The 19,687-nt window shown below is 29.2% G+C and overlaps 1 protein-coding gene across 1 annotated transcript in view; it reads right to left on the reverse strand.

Moving 5' to 3' along the window:
- Positions 1-428: 428 nt before the first annotated feature.
- The window catches only part of Ephrin (ephrin), a 406,907-nt gene continuing 387,648 nt past the window's right edge, over positions 429-19,687 (reverse strand). Inside the window, exons 3-6 of the mRNA XM_075362300.1 lie at positions 11,879-12,047; positions 7,855-7,965; positions 4,804-4,980; positions 429-2,135 (exon numbers count right to left, since the gene is read on the reverse strand). Coding sequence (XP_075218415.1) covers positions 1,999-2,135; positions 4,804-4,980; positions 7,855-7,965; positions 11,879-12,047 — 594 coding nt within the window. The 3' untranslated portion in view covers positions 429-1,998. The remainder of the gene's footprint in view (positions 2,136-4,803; positions 4,981-7,854; positions 7,966-11,878; positions 12,048-19,687) is intronic.

Genomic DNA, 19,687 nt, shown 5'->3' on the forward strand with positions numbered 1-19,687 from the left:
TGAATTAATAAAAAAAAGTAATAGAAATACATTAAAATAAAAAAATTAGTATAATTTTAATAGGAATTAATAATGCTAATTCAGCAATATATAGTTATATATTTACATTATTCAACTTACAAATATTTTACAGGGAATTTTTTAATCTTTCCGTACTTTCATAAATCAGTTTAAAAGATATAAATACAAGCATACAAACATTTAAAATAAATTAATAATAACAAAAGTAGAAAAAGAAAAAGGATCAGTCTTTTTATACAAAACAGTAATATATATTTAAAATGCAAATCTTAAATTTATTAAAATATAATAATAAAAATAATAAGCAATTTGCAAAAAAAGCTAATTTTAATCTTATTAATACAGCTATTCAAGTGAATATTTAACACAATCATTTGTAAGTCTAGAAACTGTACTTGTTCTTAAGATGTAAAAAAAATTAAAATTGCTATATTATTAAAATAATTTTAATTTTAAAGGTAATAGTAGAAGTAGTAGTAGTAAATAGTGTGATGGTGGTAAAGGTAATAAAACATTAATAATGATAGTAATAGAAACTGAAAGAATGGGTGAAAAGAAAAAAAGGAATGAAGGACTTCAATAAGAACAAAATTTGGAGTAGAAAGAGGAATTGTCAGTCAAAGTTATATGAAAGGAAGGAATTAACAGCTACCATACATGAAAAATGGAGGCATACAGATGCGTCAATCATTTTATGGAAGGGAAGAAAAGTAAGGGATGCATGAATTGAGCGTGTGACAAAACCCTGTGTAGCAGTGGAGTGGAGTGATATGGAAAAGGAGGCAGAAAAGGACTCTCTTCAACTAGCAGTGAGGGGACCGCCTCATTGACGTAAACAATGGAAGTGTGAATACCAGCAGGGGGCCAAACGTGTCAGACATGGTGTAGCCATTGCCTCCTTATTGGCAGCTCACAGCTTCTCTCGACCCTACACTAACTTTATAAGGTAACTACACTAAGTCAGATATCACATTTAAATGCAACATTATCGTCATAATCTTCATCATAGAAAATTCATCTCATCATATATATAAGTACAATAATAATAATAAGACATAATCACGTATAATTATATACAAAAACGAATAATAATTATTACTTTACTATAATTACTGTATTTTTCTTAAAATGTTTGATATACATACATATACATGACAGTGCATCAATGCCAGTCAGAAAATAATTAGCGCTGAATATCTGTTCTTATCTGATAATATTGTGATGCTAATCAGAAAAGACAAATTGAAATGCTCAAGGCAGGTAATGCACTAACAGAATAACAGCTGAGTTTTTAAAAGACATTAATTGGATTTCTGAAATAAAATACTAATATTGGATTGATCATATTGAGATTGTAGAACAGATACGCGACTTGACCACCTTTTTGCATTAATTTATTTAAATACATATACATGATAGAAACATAACAACGTATGTATGTATGTGTTTATATTTATGTATTTATTAGATACACATTAATACATGTATTTATATATGAATGTGTGCACAAGTGTATACATATATTTACTCACATACATACATTCATATGTAAAAAGTAAAAAAAGTTATATTAATTTCTTTCTAATTGGATTGTTCATAAGTAAATAATTTAAAATAAAATAGTTAATTTCAGTCAGTTAAAACACACATACACACAAACACACTCTCCGTATTATATATACACATACAAATACGTAAAATACATTAATTTTTTAAAATATCTGTTCTTATAATTGTTCGGACGTTTATATATCTACATGATACAAATGAAGATAAATTTATTTGATACACACATCCGGAGGGTTTATCATTTCACACACTTAAAATCTTTGTACATATAATAGCCGGTCAGTCATTATATTTTTAGGCCTGTACAGGGGGTTAAGAGAAGTGTTGACAAACCACTAATGCTTCAACATGCATATATGATGACACTACCAAAGTTGCTGTTTCACGACTCCATTCATTTCAGAAACCCTATCGCCTGATAAGAGCTACTACAGCTGAAATAAAAATGCAGATCCAAAGACCGGGCGAAAGTGTTACACTTCGTGCTTTATTGTAAGTCAACTCTTCGTTTTTTACCACTTCATTAGGGTGTTTATCATAATCATCTGAAAAAAGTAACAGTTGAATATGATCAAAGCATTCATTTCTTAATTATTAATGTAAGCAAATAATACACAAAAATATATCTAAAAATAAAATCACATAAATCTATAACAAATTAGCATTTTAAAATCATATCATTTAAGAAAAAAATATTGAAACAATATTTACAACAATAGAAAAGTGATGTATATGGGCTAACAGGAAAGTAAAAACCATACGATAATAAACATTTTTAATGTGAAAATACAACAATAAAACATTGTCTTACTGAAACTATGAAGTTGCTGCTAATATTGAGGCAATGTAGAAATCTACAAGTTTAAAAAAGACCTTCATCAGACTCCTTTGCCGCAAGTTCATTTAATTACTGTTTGATATATTCTTTCACATATCTTGTTACTGCTTAAATCTTATAGATAAATTTTACCCGGATTGCTTTAGAAACACCCAGAGAAAACGATTCCAAATCCAAGATGAACACTGAGAATACTTTTTTCATTTCATTATTAGAGTATATTTCTTTAGTCACTGAAGATCAAGGATTGCTTTAAAAGTTCTCATTGTGCACATTCATTTTACAGTTTCAAAACATTTTATACAATTTATTTTTTATTTCTTTCATTCACTGTATGCAGCAACCAGTTGCTTAAGATTTTCAGTTAGTACACAAATTGAAAATTCAATAAATTTATCAGTGTTCAAATTACAGTCAGCAACTACACTGATTAACTTATTCTCTTTAAAATATTTTAACTCGCATATAAATTATCATAGATAAGTATGGAAAGTGATAGACTCCAGCAAACAATGTTGAAAAACCAGTTAATCTTGAACCCCATGGTTATGCCAACTTCACCGAGAGAAATTACTAAAAATTTATTACTTTCAAAATAGCTCTTGTGTATAAAATATCATGTAACAAAGTACTTGGATGTGCAAGCATAATATGCCAATCACAGAAGACTTCTAATAACAAACTTCCTAAAAATGATGACTGATGTTAGGTTCAGTTTCACTTTGTTGGATAACTGGCGTGCTGTTGTTAACATCCAGTGGCTAATTTTCAAACCAGCTGATTATATTTAAATACAATTTCTATACAATATATAAGCGATTTCAGAATGCTCAGGAATTATGCATTCCTAAGAAGTTATCAAACCAAAAGACTTTAGTTTGTTATGCCTGTAAAACAGTTATATGTAGTACAAACTCAATGAAACAAATTCAGTTGTAGATAAGATGATAATATCTTCTCATTTAACTACATACTCTTTTTACTTTTTTTAATGATTAGAAATTAAAATATTTAATAAGTTCAAATATTTCAATTCAAATTATTTATTTTTATATGGTCTATAATTTCTTTATTGCACCTTACAATTGATTTAATTAAATATTAAAATAGCTGTTAAGGTAATGTTGATGCCATTACAGGTACCAAATAATGTATGACTGTCTTGACAATTAATATGTTAACTGTTCATACTATAACTTTAAAATTATAAATAGAGTTCTTTTTCACCAAACAATGTTTAAATTTAAATAATAATTTATAAGTCTTATCAGGTAGTATATAGGCATGTCAGTATACTTTGCAAAGAAGAGGAAGTGAACATCATTCACAATCTTCTTTTTGATTTACTAAATTAAATTTTGCTTTTAATATTTGTATCATGAAGCTTAATAAATCATATTTTTTCTTCTTATGGATGGGGCCAGGCTATAAATACTGTAATTACTATTTCTTAGCCAAAGGCATTCTTATAATTTTTTACTCATAATTTAACCTCTTATATTCTACATTATAGTTCTTAATATATATACATATTAATATTTACATTTAATTTTAAAAAAATGAGGTGATGACCTAAATAACTTAAACAAAATGTATTTTATACCACCAACTTCAGCTGATATTATGGATATAAATCATAATAAAATTATGGATGTAAATCATGATCTAATAGTATTTTAGTCGAATTTAATGAGGATGCTGCTTACAGTCACTATAGGTAATAGTCATGAATTAATCAGCATTTATTAAATTTTTAGCACTCTGTAAAAATAATTAATTAAACAACGTAAAATTTGAGTAGAATGTGAATGAAAAAATTAAACTAAACAGATACATACATAAATCAAACAGAAATGTTTTTCATAATCTACCGAAAAAGTTTTTTTAAATTTGAAAAGAATGAATGTATTAAATAATTTACGTTAAAGAACTTGAGAGTATAGTGGAGAAAAAAAGGTGATCTCTTGAGCAAACTTGAAACCAGCAAAGCAACATATCAATTAAAGTACATTATAATAAGCCGTATGAATAAATCATATTTAAATGTAATGAAGGGTTTTTAAAATTGAATGAGATTTTATGCCGCAGAAAAATAATAGTGGCATTGAATGAACATGAATACTTAAGCCAGTTGTCACCCAGCATTCATAAAACCACAGCCACCATACAGTAATGATGAATGAGATGTGATTAATCTGAAGTGTAGAGAGCAAATTAATAAATTTACCTCCTATAAAAGTAGAATATTAATTTAATAGCAAAGATTCTATTTACTCTTGAAAAAATTTGAAACAGTTGTTTCTCTGTTATGTTGCCGGTATACTGTATTTCATTCCAGTAATCAAATTTTAGTATATCATTAAAATTATACTCACTTGTTTTCTTTGTAGTTGGTTTTACAAAAGAGGAAGTGGGTTTTACTGAATATGGAGGAAGCGGTGGAGGAGGATGTGGTGAAGAAGTCGGTGGACGCTGGCTTGGAGGCCGTTGGCTAGGTGGGGCTGCGCTGGTAACTAGACCAGGGGTACTGGCACTGGTCACTTCACTCATACCTGTTGAAACAAAACGCCCACTTTCTAAGTGTAATTGTATATAAACTGTAGTAATTAGAAATTTTCTTTACTCTGTCTCTTTGTCATCATGTTCTACCATGCATATCTTGATATTACATAATGTTTATACCTCCCGTTTTTGTTACTATTAATTCTACTGATACAAATTACTATTAAATTAATTTAATTGGTATTAACTTCTTAAATTTGGTTAAAAATATTAAGAACAATTCAACAATAATTTTTTCTAGTTTATTTTTTTTACTGAAATGGTCATATCCAAGACAGGAAAGTTTTGTTAAACTAACACAATATTGATACAGTTAACATTTAAAACATGTAATTTTTTAAATACATGACACGTGTACAAAAGTTCTATCATTAAAGAAAATTCTCATTTTTGACAGAATCTGATCAATATCACATGCATGTGCACACATACACACACACACACACACACATATATATAAACACATATGGATTTAAAGTGTGCAATGCTCATTTACTAATTTGCATTTAAAAAAGTTGTGTGTAAGTTGTTTAAACTATTATGTTTTGATTACATGAAATTTTATGTTTTCATTGCACTTTAAACATTAACAGATATAATTTACTGTGTGTTTAAAGTAATTGGTAGTAAAAATCTGTAATTTTTTTCAATAACTTCAAGGGAGAGAGATGTTATAATACCAGAGATCAATAAGCAAAATTTAGAACAAAAGCTCAAATAAAATTCTCATCCATGGTTGCCTTGATTTCCCAGATGGTGAATTGATTGGAAGTATTCAATGAATATTGGGAAAATAAAATATTTAATCCAGATCAAAATTAACAAGAAGCCATAGAAATAGTTGAATCATTCTTAGGAATCAGACCTGTAGATACTACAAGAAGTGAACTCTGATCGATAATAATTATGTTGTGCCCACCTCAAGAGACAAGCACAAGACTAACCCACTCTGTAAAGTTGTATCAAAAATCAATTGAAAACACCCAGAAGGATAGGACATACTGAAGACTAAATGGGAATGCTGAATATAATAGATTTAAGGGAATAATATTTTTAAAAGTACTATTCAGAATATTTCCAATGTAATAAAGGTTGTGGAAAAAATAACTTCAAAACATTTGTACCAAGAATGATTTTGTAAATTATCTATGAACAGTTAATATGAAAGAAAATGGTCGGAGGCCAATAACAGATAGACAGAAGAAAGTAATGGCAAGTTAACATTTGTACAAGACTGGACAACTGCATACCAAATAACAGAGCATTATTCAAGTTTTCTGGCCTAATAGAAATATAAAATTGATTACACGTAAATCACAGCTAATTTAATAGTTTTATTGATTCGTTCATCTGATATTTTTTACCATTATCCAACATATTTTGTTAACAAATTAATTAACTTCATCTATTAACTGCAATTCCAACAATTTTTAGTTTCATGCAATAACATTACACATTGTGTTGTCTGTATCACCAATAATATGAAAACTTAATGTTCAGCAAATATTAACATTATTTATATAATTTATTTTATATATATATATATATAAACAATATCTGTATCGCTTACAATATTTAAAAACAAATTTTAGTTGAAATTTTCAGCAAGGCTGGTTTATCACATTCTATATAAAAGTATGTATAAATTCATAAATATTCAGTAATATTGATTTGTTTATTAATAGCAAAAGAAAATCAATTAAAAGTGAAATAAATATTAATTCTTTTTAATGTTATATTAGTAACACCTGGAATGTAGTACTATTAATAAACTTTTTTTATAGTGCTTGAAATTAACAATAAAATCTATCTATATTGTTTCTGTCACTGTTATGTAATAAAATAAATACTGAAAGTTTATTTGTCAGCTGGTAATACTTAATACATTATATATTATCAACCAATTTTCTTGCCACAGTAAAGTAATTACAGGCATGAAGTAGAGAACAATAAAGAAAACCTTCACAAAATTTATAAATTACATTTGAATGTGCTAGGAACTAACAACTTTCTGTAATAACATTTATTTTTTAATGTCTATAAATTATTATTTTTATTAGATTTTTACATGACTGGAAACTATCATTTTTAGCATATAAATCGATAAAAACCAATGTTTTATATGCTTTTTAAGTATGCAAACCAATTTTACACGATTGATTTATTGTTTTGCTAAAATGTTGTTTATACTGTTGAGTCAATTGGACTGACTAAAAAAAAAAAAATTAATCTAACGTATTTTAAGTTGTAGTTAATATAAAATAATCCATTGATTGATAATTCTTTAACTATATTTAATGTCAAAAAATGTTTAAAGAATAAGTTAGTTCTTCACTAAATGATAGATTATTTCTTTCATTCAATATTACTCGGTACATAGATCAGTTAAAAGTAGATAGATAATTAGATCAGCTTGCCCCAAACTTATATAAAACTGATACATCATCAAAATACCACTTGTTCATCAATTTTCTCTAAACATTTTCTGTTAATAATTTCTTTAAAAAGACCGGTTGTTAAAATTGTATCATGATTTTCAATCTCATTTGTTTGTATTGTAATTTGAAAATCCCTGCCAAGACAGTAAACTATATTTACAACTACACAATTTCAATTTCAGATGATGGAATGTCTCAGACAAAGATGTGAAAGTATAAAAGTATGTAAAGAAATACTTAGCAACACAAGAAGCCAAAAAAATTATAATGTTAAAATTAATTAAAATATAACATTATATATAAGGTAAAGAAAGCCTTAAAGTATGTGAATAAGGTCTTGTAAAGCCAATATTACCATACTTTAGTTAATCAATCTAAATTTACAATCATAGCGAAGTTTATAATGAAGTATTATTTGATATTTACTCTGATTGTGTGTAGCTTGTGGACGGCAGCAAACTTTGAAGACCACCTTCATGTTATTTGTCGAACAGCGCCCTCCAATACGCCGATGCAAGTCATCTTTGGATGATGTTGCTAGAAAAATTAAACAAAATTTATTAATAAATGAGAAAGGTTTTAAATTTACATTTTACATTTTGATTTTGTATATTTTTAAAAATACGATAAATAAAATGTTTCATGAATTAGTTGTTCCGTTTCGTGAATTAGTGCCTTAATATTAATGCAGCATGAGATCAAGGATGGACTTTAGTTCCTAAAATAGCTTTATGTAGATTACTTAATAATATTAAGTAAAACTTTTTCTGAGACAGTCCAATTTCTCTTCCTGTTAGCTCTCTGATTTCAGAAAGTTTTAATCATATGTATAATCTCAAGGAAAATAATGTTTACAAAATTTCCCTTTTGAGAAGAAATTTAATTAGAAAAACAAATTACTATACATTGAGAACTGATATGTGATTAAAATTATGTTTAACTTTTAATTTTATATGAATAACTAAACTGAGAATATTGTAGCAATTAAAAATTCATGCCGTAATAGGTTCTTTAGTTATTGTTAGTTACTTTTACAGTCATATTTAATGACTCGTGCTGCTATATTTTATTTTGTGTCAGCTGGTGTTATTACTGACAATCTTCTTGAGTTATAAAGAAATGCATTTAGATCTGGTTAAAGAACAGATTGGATTTGAATTGTGTTAGTTCATTTTAACCTCGATGTGTGTTTTTGTATGTTTATATACCACATAATATTCAAGTGTGTTACTTTTTTATTGCATCTGTAGAATATCAAACTTGTCAATGTCAATGGATTTCTGTCTATTAGGTGGTTGGCAAATGTTAATTCCATGTTGATAGATAGGGCTTTTAAGTGTTTACTACATCCTTGAAGCCGCATTCCACTTCACTAATGTAGAATATTAAATGGTCAGTTTAGTTCATTTCATATATTCCTGGGGGATTATGTTTGGTAATTGTGTTTTTTTTTTTTGTTTTATAAAGGCTGCATTAACATCTATACTTTTTTAAACCTATTAGGTATTTTTTCCAGGTCTTTTTTTATATATATTAGCGTGATCTTTTCTATTTTCATTACTATAGTTTTCATCTTTATCGTTTGTTTAAACATGAGTATGTAATATATTATTTGATCAGTATTTTCTTTACAAATAATTCTGTTTTGAAAAAATAATAAATTTTTTTCTCCTTATCTACTACCCTTGATAGGGTGATGCATCATAGACTACCATCTTGTTTTATTCCTCCAGCCCCTCCTCCATACCCCTTTTTACTTCCCCCCCGCTACCTATAACATCCTTCTTAACTTAGTCTAACTGCCATGTCCTTGGTGTCCCTTTTAATGTCTTCCCATTTACTTTCCGATTCTACATTTTCAATTTTGTTCTTTTTTCCCTCGTCTAACATGATCAAACTATTTGTAGTTTGCTTCTCAATCCTTTTGAACATATTTCCTGTCGTTCTTCTACAAAGTCACTAATCTGTACAAGTACCTCGATATATAAAATTTTAAATTATCAAAATTATGTTTTACTTATTAATATACAAACCAACACAAAAATAAATTGAAATTAATAGATAAATTGTAATATGCACTAGAAGGCTCTTTACTTTCTATTTTACTGATTTTCAAAAGATATGTAGATCCGAGGAGAATTTACTGATAGTAATCTTAACCTATATGTTATTTCCAGCTCTGTTATAATCCTACACCTTTACACATTTCATGAAGATTTTTTTTTTACTGCTCATTGATTTTACTAATTTACAGTTGTTTTCGATTCCTTTGTTTCTGTGAACGTTTTGCACTCAACATAATTACTGCATCTTACATCCTTAGCTATCTTTCTTCTTTCTTTCTTTTCCTGTTTAGCCTCCGGAAACTACCGTTTAGATAATTCTTCAGAGGATGAATGAGGATGATATGTATGAGTGTAAATGAAGTGTAGTCTTGTACATCCTCAGTTCGACCATTCCTGAGATGTGTGGTTAATTGAAACCCAACCACCAAAGAACACCGGTATCCACGATCTAGTATTCAAATCCGTGTAAAAATAACTGGCTTTACTAGGACATCCTTAGCTATCTGTTTCATAAATTGCAATCTTTGTTAATTCATCAGTTTTTACCTTATATACTGTACATCCCTCTGTTAACAGTATAAATAAACCTGAATGTGATCCATCAACTTAATTCATCCCTTCACAACATTTTGACAAACTTATTTTTTATATTATATAATAAATATTCATATAACATTTTTTGTATATTTTCTCTTATAAAATAATTTAATTCCTTTTAACCAACCTTTTTAAGTTAAAACTTATAACTTTATAAAAATTAAAAAAAAACCAATGATGGAAAAGTTGAATACGCTGATACTATATTTTCTAAAACAACTAATTTGACAAGTAACTGAGGCTCTTTTATTTTTTAACAAGTCTTGTTTACATATAAACATAGCTCAGCAAAGTTTGACATCACCTAGCTTTATCATCCGTCCATTCCATCCACCGATAATAAAAAATGACATCTAGTTTAAATATATTTGTCAGTCGTAACATAGTCTTCTAACATATCAAACAATCCACATCATATCTAATGATCTCTGTTTGGAAATAATAAATATTAACTATTAAAAATTAGGAAGTTTAACCCCTTGTCTCCTGCTGGTCACTATATTAACCACTGGTAATCAATTTTTCAAATTCAAATTTCTCATGAACCATTTAACATAGGAAAAAGATTTTTATATGGATTTAATCACAACGCTTTGAATTATGAGAAAATGCAACAAGCATAACAGCTCTGTATAGTGTAGATATTTCACAAGGGATCAAACACACAGTACTTTGTTTTCACTGACGTCATTGTTTAAGTTGTAGTATTTTGGTATTTTTTTGTTTATTTGATTCTTATATGTATTAGAGGTTTGTCATCTTTTATATAATTGCTATGCAAACATAAATTCAACAGAATAACGAGTGAACATGCGTTTTATGAAAGGAAGCAATTTTTTTAATTTTTTTTTATGCCAAATTTGTGCGCGCGCAACATAATCAAATATTAACAAAAATTAATTTTTGTTAAACAATTAAATTATAACTCATTGTTAACATACCCTAATTTTTTCAGATTTTTTGGATGAAAAACAATTCAGTAATAGTGAGATAAACAAACCTTTACCGAAATTAATTTTTTTATTTACAATTTTCTGAAATGTAGTGTTTTTTTTATTTTTTATTTATATAATCAGTTTTTAACGGATATAAATAAATTTTACGTCAAATTAACCATGTTTATATAAATATAAAAAAACATACGTCACTCATCATTAAAAAAAAAAAAAAATCAAAAACGAAAAAAAGAAATTGTAATTTTTTTATACCATATTTGTGCACGCACAACATATTCAAATATTAACAAAAATTAATTTTTGTTGAACAATATAAATTAATAACGCATTGTTAACATACCCTAATTTTTTCAGATTTTTTGGATGAAAAACAATTCAGTAATAGCGAGATAAACAAACGTTTACCGAAATCTCGATTCGCTCGCGAAATAAAGCGGGAGGTTGAGGGTTAAATACAGAATTTAGTTTAAAAATTAAAAACAATACAATTAATGTTTTACTATAAATAAACATCAATATCTGTTATTATTTTATGTTACATTCGGTGTTAATACATAACTTCAAAGTTTGGTCACTACTGCAACAACTGTTTATGAGTTACAGAAAAACAAATTGACATACTTCACATAGTACTAAAAATACTATGACGTTTTTATGCTTTTTTCGTTCACATTAAAAAAATTAAATTTTAGATCATCAAAACTATACTTATAAGAAGAAATAAAAAAAAATTCACTATTTTACTCGTAAAAACTTTACATTATACCTGTGTAAAAAAATGTGAAAATTTTCCAGTAATTTAATCTAAACGTATTAATTCATAGTACTTACATATAAAATAGTAGTCTTGCCCAGGCTGGAATTCTAATCCACCTGGCTGAGGTGTAAACGATCGGAATGTAATTGTGAAGTACATCAATTTGTACGGTTTATCACAGATGGCGATTATACGTGGATTAGGATTCGTAATCCGGCACGTGTCATATTCTTCTTTTGATACCTGTAACACAAAGAAATAAGAAAAAATTACATTTCTGTTTTCCATAAAAATAGAGATTTTGTAAAATTTAATTATACTGATAAAAAATAAACAGAACTGCTGATATGAAATAGTTTGATAGGTCGTTATCGTTTCAAATTCTACCGCAACTCTTGCGCCACTTATAAAGCAAAATTACAAAAAAATCAGGTCTGATGAAACGACATAATGTTATAATACACTCGCTCGTCCTGCCTATATTATTTGTAGTATTTGGTGGTTGATGTTTTCCGTATGCGATTTACACCGCTGTGAGAAAACATTAGTGCACATAAACTCCAGAATTTAATTTTAGCACGCTGCGTCATCCATCGGCCGACCTAAATTATTCCTACTGTACTTAAAAAGTTACAGTATTGAATTAGTGTAACTTTAAAGTTACTAAAAACATAATTAAAATGAGAGCATTTATTTTTACTATTTTTAACCTTTCATTATCTTCCAAATAATTAGAAGTATATTACTGATATTTTAAGTCGTGTAAATTCCGGAATCTATACCGGTATTCCAATAATTATTTAGTCAATCATATTTCAGTAAGTTTTAGAATTATTACAAACAGAATCTTACATCGATGAATGAAAATATTTTGTTTGCACATTATGAAACCCTAACAAACCCGGGTGGTCCTTATAAACCCCAGACTACTATTGTTTCATTCAAAATGATTCATTAGTTTACAAGTATTATCGGGTCGTTTCGACCGGGGGTACTTATCCATAGAGCGACAATTGATATCGCTGAAGCCTAATATTACATACATTCGAACGTAAAGGGGTATTTTTTCTTCCCCGGTAATAAAAAAATAAATAACAGCAAAAAGAGAAAGAATAATGTATTAATTAATTAAACGGTTAGGATCAGTAAAACAAAATATTTCTGCACGGTAGCTAAAAAATAAAAAATATATATATTCAATAATTCCCTCCAAACCTCATGGACCAATCACTAGAGCAGCCGTACAACCTTTTCATAACCGAAGAGAAAAGTTAATTAATTCGACATGAGGGTCGCAATTCAAAAACTATTCCCTCGACAAGATCCCTGTTTGCAAAATGAATCGCTGCAAATCTGATCCGATGAGACGATCGACGTAAATTTTTAAACCAAAAATGTAATCGATAAATCTGTTGTACTTATAATCGATTTTAAATATAGTAACACTTCAATACTTAGATACACTTTACTGTTATAAGGCGATAAAGGGATGTAATTTACCCTTGTTGCTTTTCTTAATTTATTTTTATTATGCCCGTTAAAAATAAAACGAGCGTTTGCCGTTCGATCACTTCGTGACTTGAGACGTTTAAAACCTATTATACGGCCGTTTAAATTAAACATCGTAATACATCAAGATCTCACTGCGGTACAAAAATATAGAAATGTTCTGTGAGGTTCGTTCTCATGCCGTAATAAACAAAGAGGTTTTAAAAACGGGAAAACTGCTACCGCTCATTTGATAATGAAATAATAAACAGTCGTATTTTAATAAATAATTTTTAAATATTTTTCATTTTAAATTAAATTTATAAGTTAACGAATAAATGAAATATTTGACTGGACAACATAAAGTTAATTCAAAAAGATCCTGAAGTGTACGGAAGCCGCTTAAAAAGAGTTACATAATTAAAAGACTATAACAATGATAAATTTAAAAGTCAATTACGAAGTTTTTATCCGATAATCTATTATATTTCATCGATTACTCTGTTTCTTATAGAGCCCAAATATGAGGTAAAATAATTGCAGAGTCCAGTCAAAGATTTGGTTTTTATATTTATTTGTATGTTTGGTTCAGGTTTGTGCAATAAAATAAAAAATCTGGATCTTGTTCGTTATTCCTCTCCCGATCTAACAAATCACTGAAAATCGCCTCGTCTCACGTTTAATAACTTCGGTCAATTATTTCCGATTCAAAAGTATTAAACGATTACTCGACAAGAATCGTTTGACATTGTTAATTATGATATTATAATTCATTAATCGTTTTAAGTTTCCTGCTCATCGAAACAATGATGATAAAAGAATAAAGTAAATTATAGACTAATAATGCTATAAAAAGATTTTAACTGAAAAGAGGATTCAGGGATATAAGTCATAAACTATAATTTAACAACTGTTAACGAGAAATAAATATTATGAAATATAGGGTAAATAGTGATTTTTAAATATAAATAACGCGTCAGTAAGTCAAACGGATTATAGTATATATTAATTAGAGAAGACATAACATCTACTCGTTAACTCGTAATTTTAAATGATTTGTTAGTATGCGAGAGGGGATAATAAAATATAACAACATTTTTATTAAACTTAAATTTATAATGATTACAAGTCAAAACATTTTTTCTTGGTCAAACAAACAAAATCAGATTTGGATATTTACATCGGTGTCTTGTACGGATTAGCAGATATTACTTGAAGATAAATGTAATGAAATTTTTCACGCGAAGTAAAATGTTAAATACCGATCAGTATAATGGGAACAAAACGGTCACGGAGTCCTCTTTACCGTTCGATAACCGAGATAGGTAAAATTAAGTTTAAATTCGATAAATAGCAATAGTAACGATATTCAATTCATCAACGCGTTCTCGGACTTTAAATAGACGATTGAAAGCGTGATTTACGCTCCACGCGCAATATTTTCTACCTTAACCGAGCAGCCGGATCGGTGGGGGAAGTGTGGAGGTCGCCGAGGAGAAGGAGAAACAGCGAGTAGTAGGGATAGGCGAGCAGCACTACCAGAGGGATAACGGATAGCGAGGAGATATTGCGCGCGCGTAGGGTGCGCTGGAAAGGAAAGTTCCCTGTGTGAACTTTTTAGTAATAACGCGACCTCGAGTTTCTGTACCGTACCGCCGCCAGTTTCATTTCAATGGACCGACCGAGAGAGAGCAATAATATGTTAGATGGATCCTTTCACTATTGGCTTTCACCGCGCGGTAAGGTAGAAGAATAAGGGCAACACCCTACCGGCGGGCGTTTATTGCATCAGTTAAGTCACGAGTCGACTCCCACACTCCTTCGGACAAGGACAGAGACGAAGACCGAATCGGGAGGTTAACAACAGCTGTTAGAACAAAAGGCTAGATGGCACTGGCATACTTCAACCGCAATGAAATAAAACAATAGTAAAAACTTCTCGCTCATAAATCTATAAAATACAACTAAGACTTCTTATACCAGTTTTTTATGACTTACGACATCGATAGAAATGTAAACATTTAGTTTATATTAGAAAAAATATTTTACACTTTTTTCAGGGAATTTAGAACGGTATATATGTACAACTATTTACATAAATAAAATGTGATTCTCATTCATAAAGAGTATCATTGAAAGTTACTAAATCCTGTAAGAAATTTTCCTGGCGTTTCTTATTTTTGTGTACATAAAAACTTAGTACAAGTAGTCTTGTAGCATAAAATATTTTCTTAATTTATCATTAAATTAAAACTATTCTTCCAGACTAAGTATTTCAATTTATCTTTCTGCTATTAATTATTGTATATTCCTTCATTAGAACTGCAAGCCAATATCACACGGCAAGTCACAATATGAGTTACATTTGCATAAATTGTGTCAACGCATAGTATAAAACTGCTAAAAACTGTATTTTAGCTGTATAGAAGCATTGTACTGATACTATATTAATACAGTCGGTATACAAAAATGTTACAAAACTAATTGTATCTTGTTTTCAGAAACATTATATAAAGGAAAAAATTTGTACATGACTAGATAATATTTACTAAACCAGTACAATCTGGTTCATAAAGTGGTTATTCTTTACTCTACCTAATTCTGCAACAAATTCAGAAGTTGGTTGGCTTTGATATTTTGGATGTATACTTCAATCTGGAGTAGGAATCTTTAGCGGCTAGAAAATGAAAAATTTAATTATTGAATCAATACAACTAATAAATGCTAATTTTGAAAAGTCGACTTTCCTTGAAAAGCACAACAAAAAATGTTTGGCATGGTGTTAGGAAAAAATGATCAACTGATACATTAATTTCTCAGTTTTTGGAAAATATTTAAATTCTGTGGGTAACAAAGAATTTATATTTTCAATTTTTTTGCTATCTCAGTAAAGCATTCGATTTAATTCCACTTTTTTTTACCGGTGAAAAAACCTAGCCATTGTATCAGAGGGTTACTTTTAATTGTTTAAAGTCATCCTTACCAACTATAAACAAATAGTTGAAATTTCATCTTTTGATAACAATACAGGTGTAAAATTTAAGTCATCACTTCAATACATAGAACACAGAGTGTCTCAGGGAAGTGTTCTTGGTCCCTTCATCATAACCCTTTTCACAGACTACAATGTATCTGTATCTGAAGATAATCATTTTAAAGAAAATTACACAACAGTATTGTAAAAGAAAATTATTCACTGGATAGAATGTAACTATCTAACTTTAAATATGGATAAAACCATTGGATTGTGCTTGTCAGGTAGATGTAATATTGTTGATCGCATGGATAGCACTCCCATTAATGTTAATAATAGTATTTCTGTTGTCCACAAAGCGAAATTTGTAGATGTTTTATTATATGACAAGTTTTTGTGCAATGATAGAATTGATTTCATTTGTAACAAAATCAAGCGGTCCTTTTTTTCTCAGAAGCGCCTTAATAAAACACTAAGTTTGTTATCATTATTAAATATTTATTATGTCTATGTATATTCTAGTATAAAGTACAATGTTATCTACTGGGGCTCCCTCAAAAATTCAGAATGAGTTTTTAAGATAAAAAAAAGGCTGTAAGATCATTACCTCACATCTATGTGTGTGAATTGTGTAAACATATATTAAGAAAATTAATAAATGTTCACTTATCCTTGTGTCTATATTTGTAAATGTGCACTCTTTAATTTTTTAATTTATTTCATTGGTTTATTTTTTTATTTATTTCTTTGGATCTATTTCTAGTAAAAATAATGGTCACTTATGCTTAAAAAAAATATCCACCTTTATCAAACCAGACAAAAAACTGTTTTCATGTAACTCAATTCAATACTTCGGCTTACAAGAAAGGGCTTTATTATGCTTCCGTTGCAATTTTTAATAAACTGCCAAAAGTTTGAAAAATCTTCCCATAAGTCCATTTAACCCTAGACCACTAATGCACGTAAAATTTATGGGTATTGGTGATGATTGGGAGAGTGGGTAGTACTGTGATTCACAGATCTCCCCACCCTCCCAGCTGTGCTTTAGCGGGTTAGTGTTCTGTAGTGATTCCATGTTTCAAGTGCCTGACACTGCTATTTGTATTTTTTCATCACTTTGTCCTGAAAGACAGTACGTAAAACCTACGTGTAATTAATATTAACATAAAATTTACTAAAAGTTTTTCTGTTTTTATTCCAGTCAGAATGGAGAAAACTTATTATGAGCTGGAAGAAGTTCTTCAGTTGTTAAAAGAACTATCTGATGATGAAGAGGAAGGCATGGGAGACACCCTTGAAGTAGAAGAATTGAAGTCTGATAATGACACGGACGAGGATCCTGACTAACTACCGAACGAGGAGGAATTAGAAGATCAAATTGAGATGGAAATTAAAAACATTGAATATGAGCCCGTCCAAAAAAGAAAAAATCCAAAAGTGAGCCAGAATTACAGAATGTTTCAAATGATTTATTGGCGACTCCAAACGATGATAAATTCATTGAAAAACATGCCTACATATGAAAGATAACCAGTGCCCCTTGGAGGGGCAAAAGCAAGAAACAAAATATTTATTGACGATGAGGACCAACCTCTCTAGCTAAAAATTCCGTGGAGCCAAAAAAGTGTTTCAAGCTTTTTTAGATGATAAAATAATGGATACAACTGTTCTCCATACGAATGAAGAGATTAATTTACAAAAAAATTATTATGCTAACCAAAATAATTCCACTTTGAAGGACACTAACCTGGAAGAAATGCATGCACTAATCTGACATCTTATTTTATCTGCGGCTTTGAAAGACAACCACCTGACAACGGATATGTTGTTTCATGATTCTTATGATTCAGGACGCTATAAGTCAACAACCAAAATGAGGTTCAAGTTTTTAATAAACTGTGTTCGATTCTATGACAGGAGATCGAGGACAGAGAGACAAACACAAAATTGCGCTTATTTCACAGACATGGAATATTTTTAAAAATAATTGTTGCAAGTCATACACACCAGGGCCATACCTAACAATAGATGAACAGTTGGTGGGATTCTGAGGCATTGTCCCTTTCGAATGTATATCCCATCAAAATTGAACAGTAATATGGCATTAAACTCATTATCATGTGTGACATTTCAACGATGTACGTCATTGGTGCAATGCCATATCTTGGCAAAGGTGCAGTACGTTCTGGAATTCCAGCAGCAGATTCTTTGTCGAAAAGGTGACAGAATCTGTAAAGGGGAGTCATCGTAACATAACTCTTGACAATTGGTTCACAAGCATGCCACTTGCCCACAAACGTTTGCAGGAACATCAACTCACAATAATTGGCACTATAAAAAAGAACAAAAGGGAGCTGCCCAAAAAACTTATCAACGCAACATATGTCACAGAAAAGTCGGAAGTACAGTGTTTCTTTTTGACAAAAACCTCACAGTGCTCTCTGATAAATCAAAAGAGGGAAAGCTCATGACATGTATTTCAAAAGCTCATAATGAAGGAATCATTGACAGCACCTCAAAAAAACCAGATATAATACTCAGTTACAATAGTACTAAAGGAGGTGTCGACTCATTAGACCAGATGTGCCAGAACATGTGTTGTAATAGAAAAACGTGAAGATGGCCTCTCTGTTTTTTATAATATGTTGAATATGGTGTGTGTCAACTCCTGTGTGATTTATTGTCATAAACAGTACAAGAACCAAAGAAAACCACTTAGCAGATTAAAATTCATGCTGGAATTGCACAAAAAACTAACTATTCCATGGCAGAAACATTGGCTTAGTTGTCCAGGTTTCTCTACAGAATTACAAATGCCAATAAGTAAAATCTGCCATGAAAACATCACAGAGTCGATTACTGTTGAACAAAAAGGGAAAAGAACTTATTGCTTAATTTGCTCTTATGAGAAGAGAAGAATGATGCAGACATACTGTAGTTTATGTAAAAAAAACCTATATGTGGGGAGCACCAAAAGAAGTCATGCATAAACTGTCTGTAAATAATATCTAATGTTTACTCATTTATTTAATATATTGTAAAAGTTTTATAAAATTGACAACATTTAAGAATGTTTAACAATGAGAAGTAAAATGTTTTGCGTACAAAGTGTGTAATGTAAAATGTGGTTCTGGTTTTTAATTTAAACACCTGATTTTTATCTTTTTCGTATCTTATATTATTGAATAAATATTATAAAATATTATTAATTAATAAATAATGTACATTACAGTAACATTAAAAAGTCATTCTCCTGAGAAATCCACTTTTTTAGCATGTATGTAAATTTTATGTGTAGTTAGTAATTAGGTAAGCATTAATTCAGTTAGTGCACTAGGGTTAAAATAAAATAAAAAGATTTTCTTTTACAGAAACAACATTATTCTGTTGATGAATTTTTAAATAAAATTAATTAAAAACA

The sequence above is a fragment of the Lycorma delicatula genome, chromosome 4, assembly GCF_047948215.1.
Source record: "Lycorma delicatula isolate Av1 chromosome 4, ASM4794821v1, whole genome shotgun sequence".
Classification (NCBI taxonomy): domain Eukaryota; kingdom Metazoa; phylum Arthropoda; class Insecta; order Hemiptera; family Fulgoridae; genus Lycorma; species Lycorma delicatula.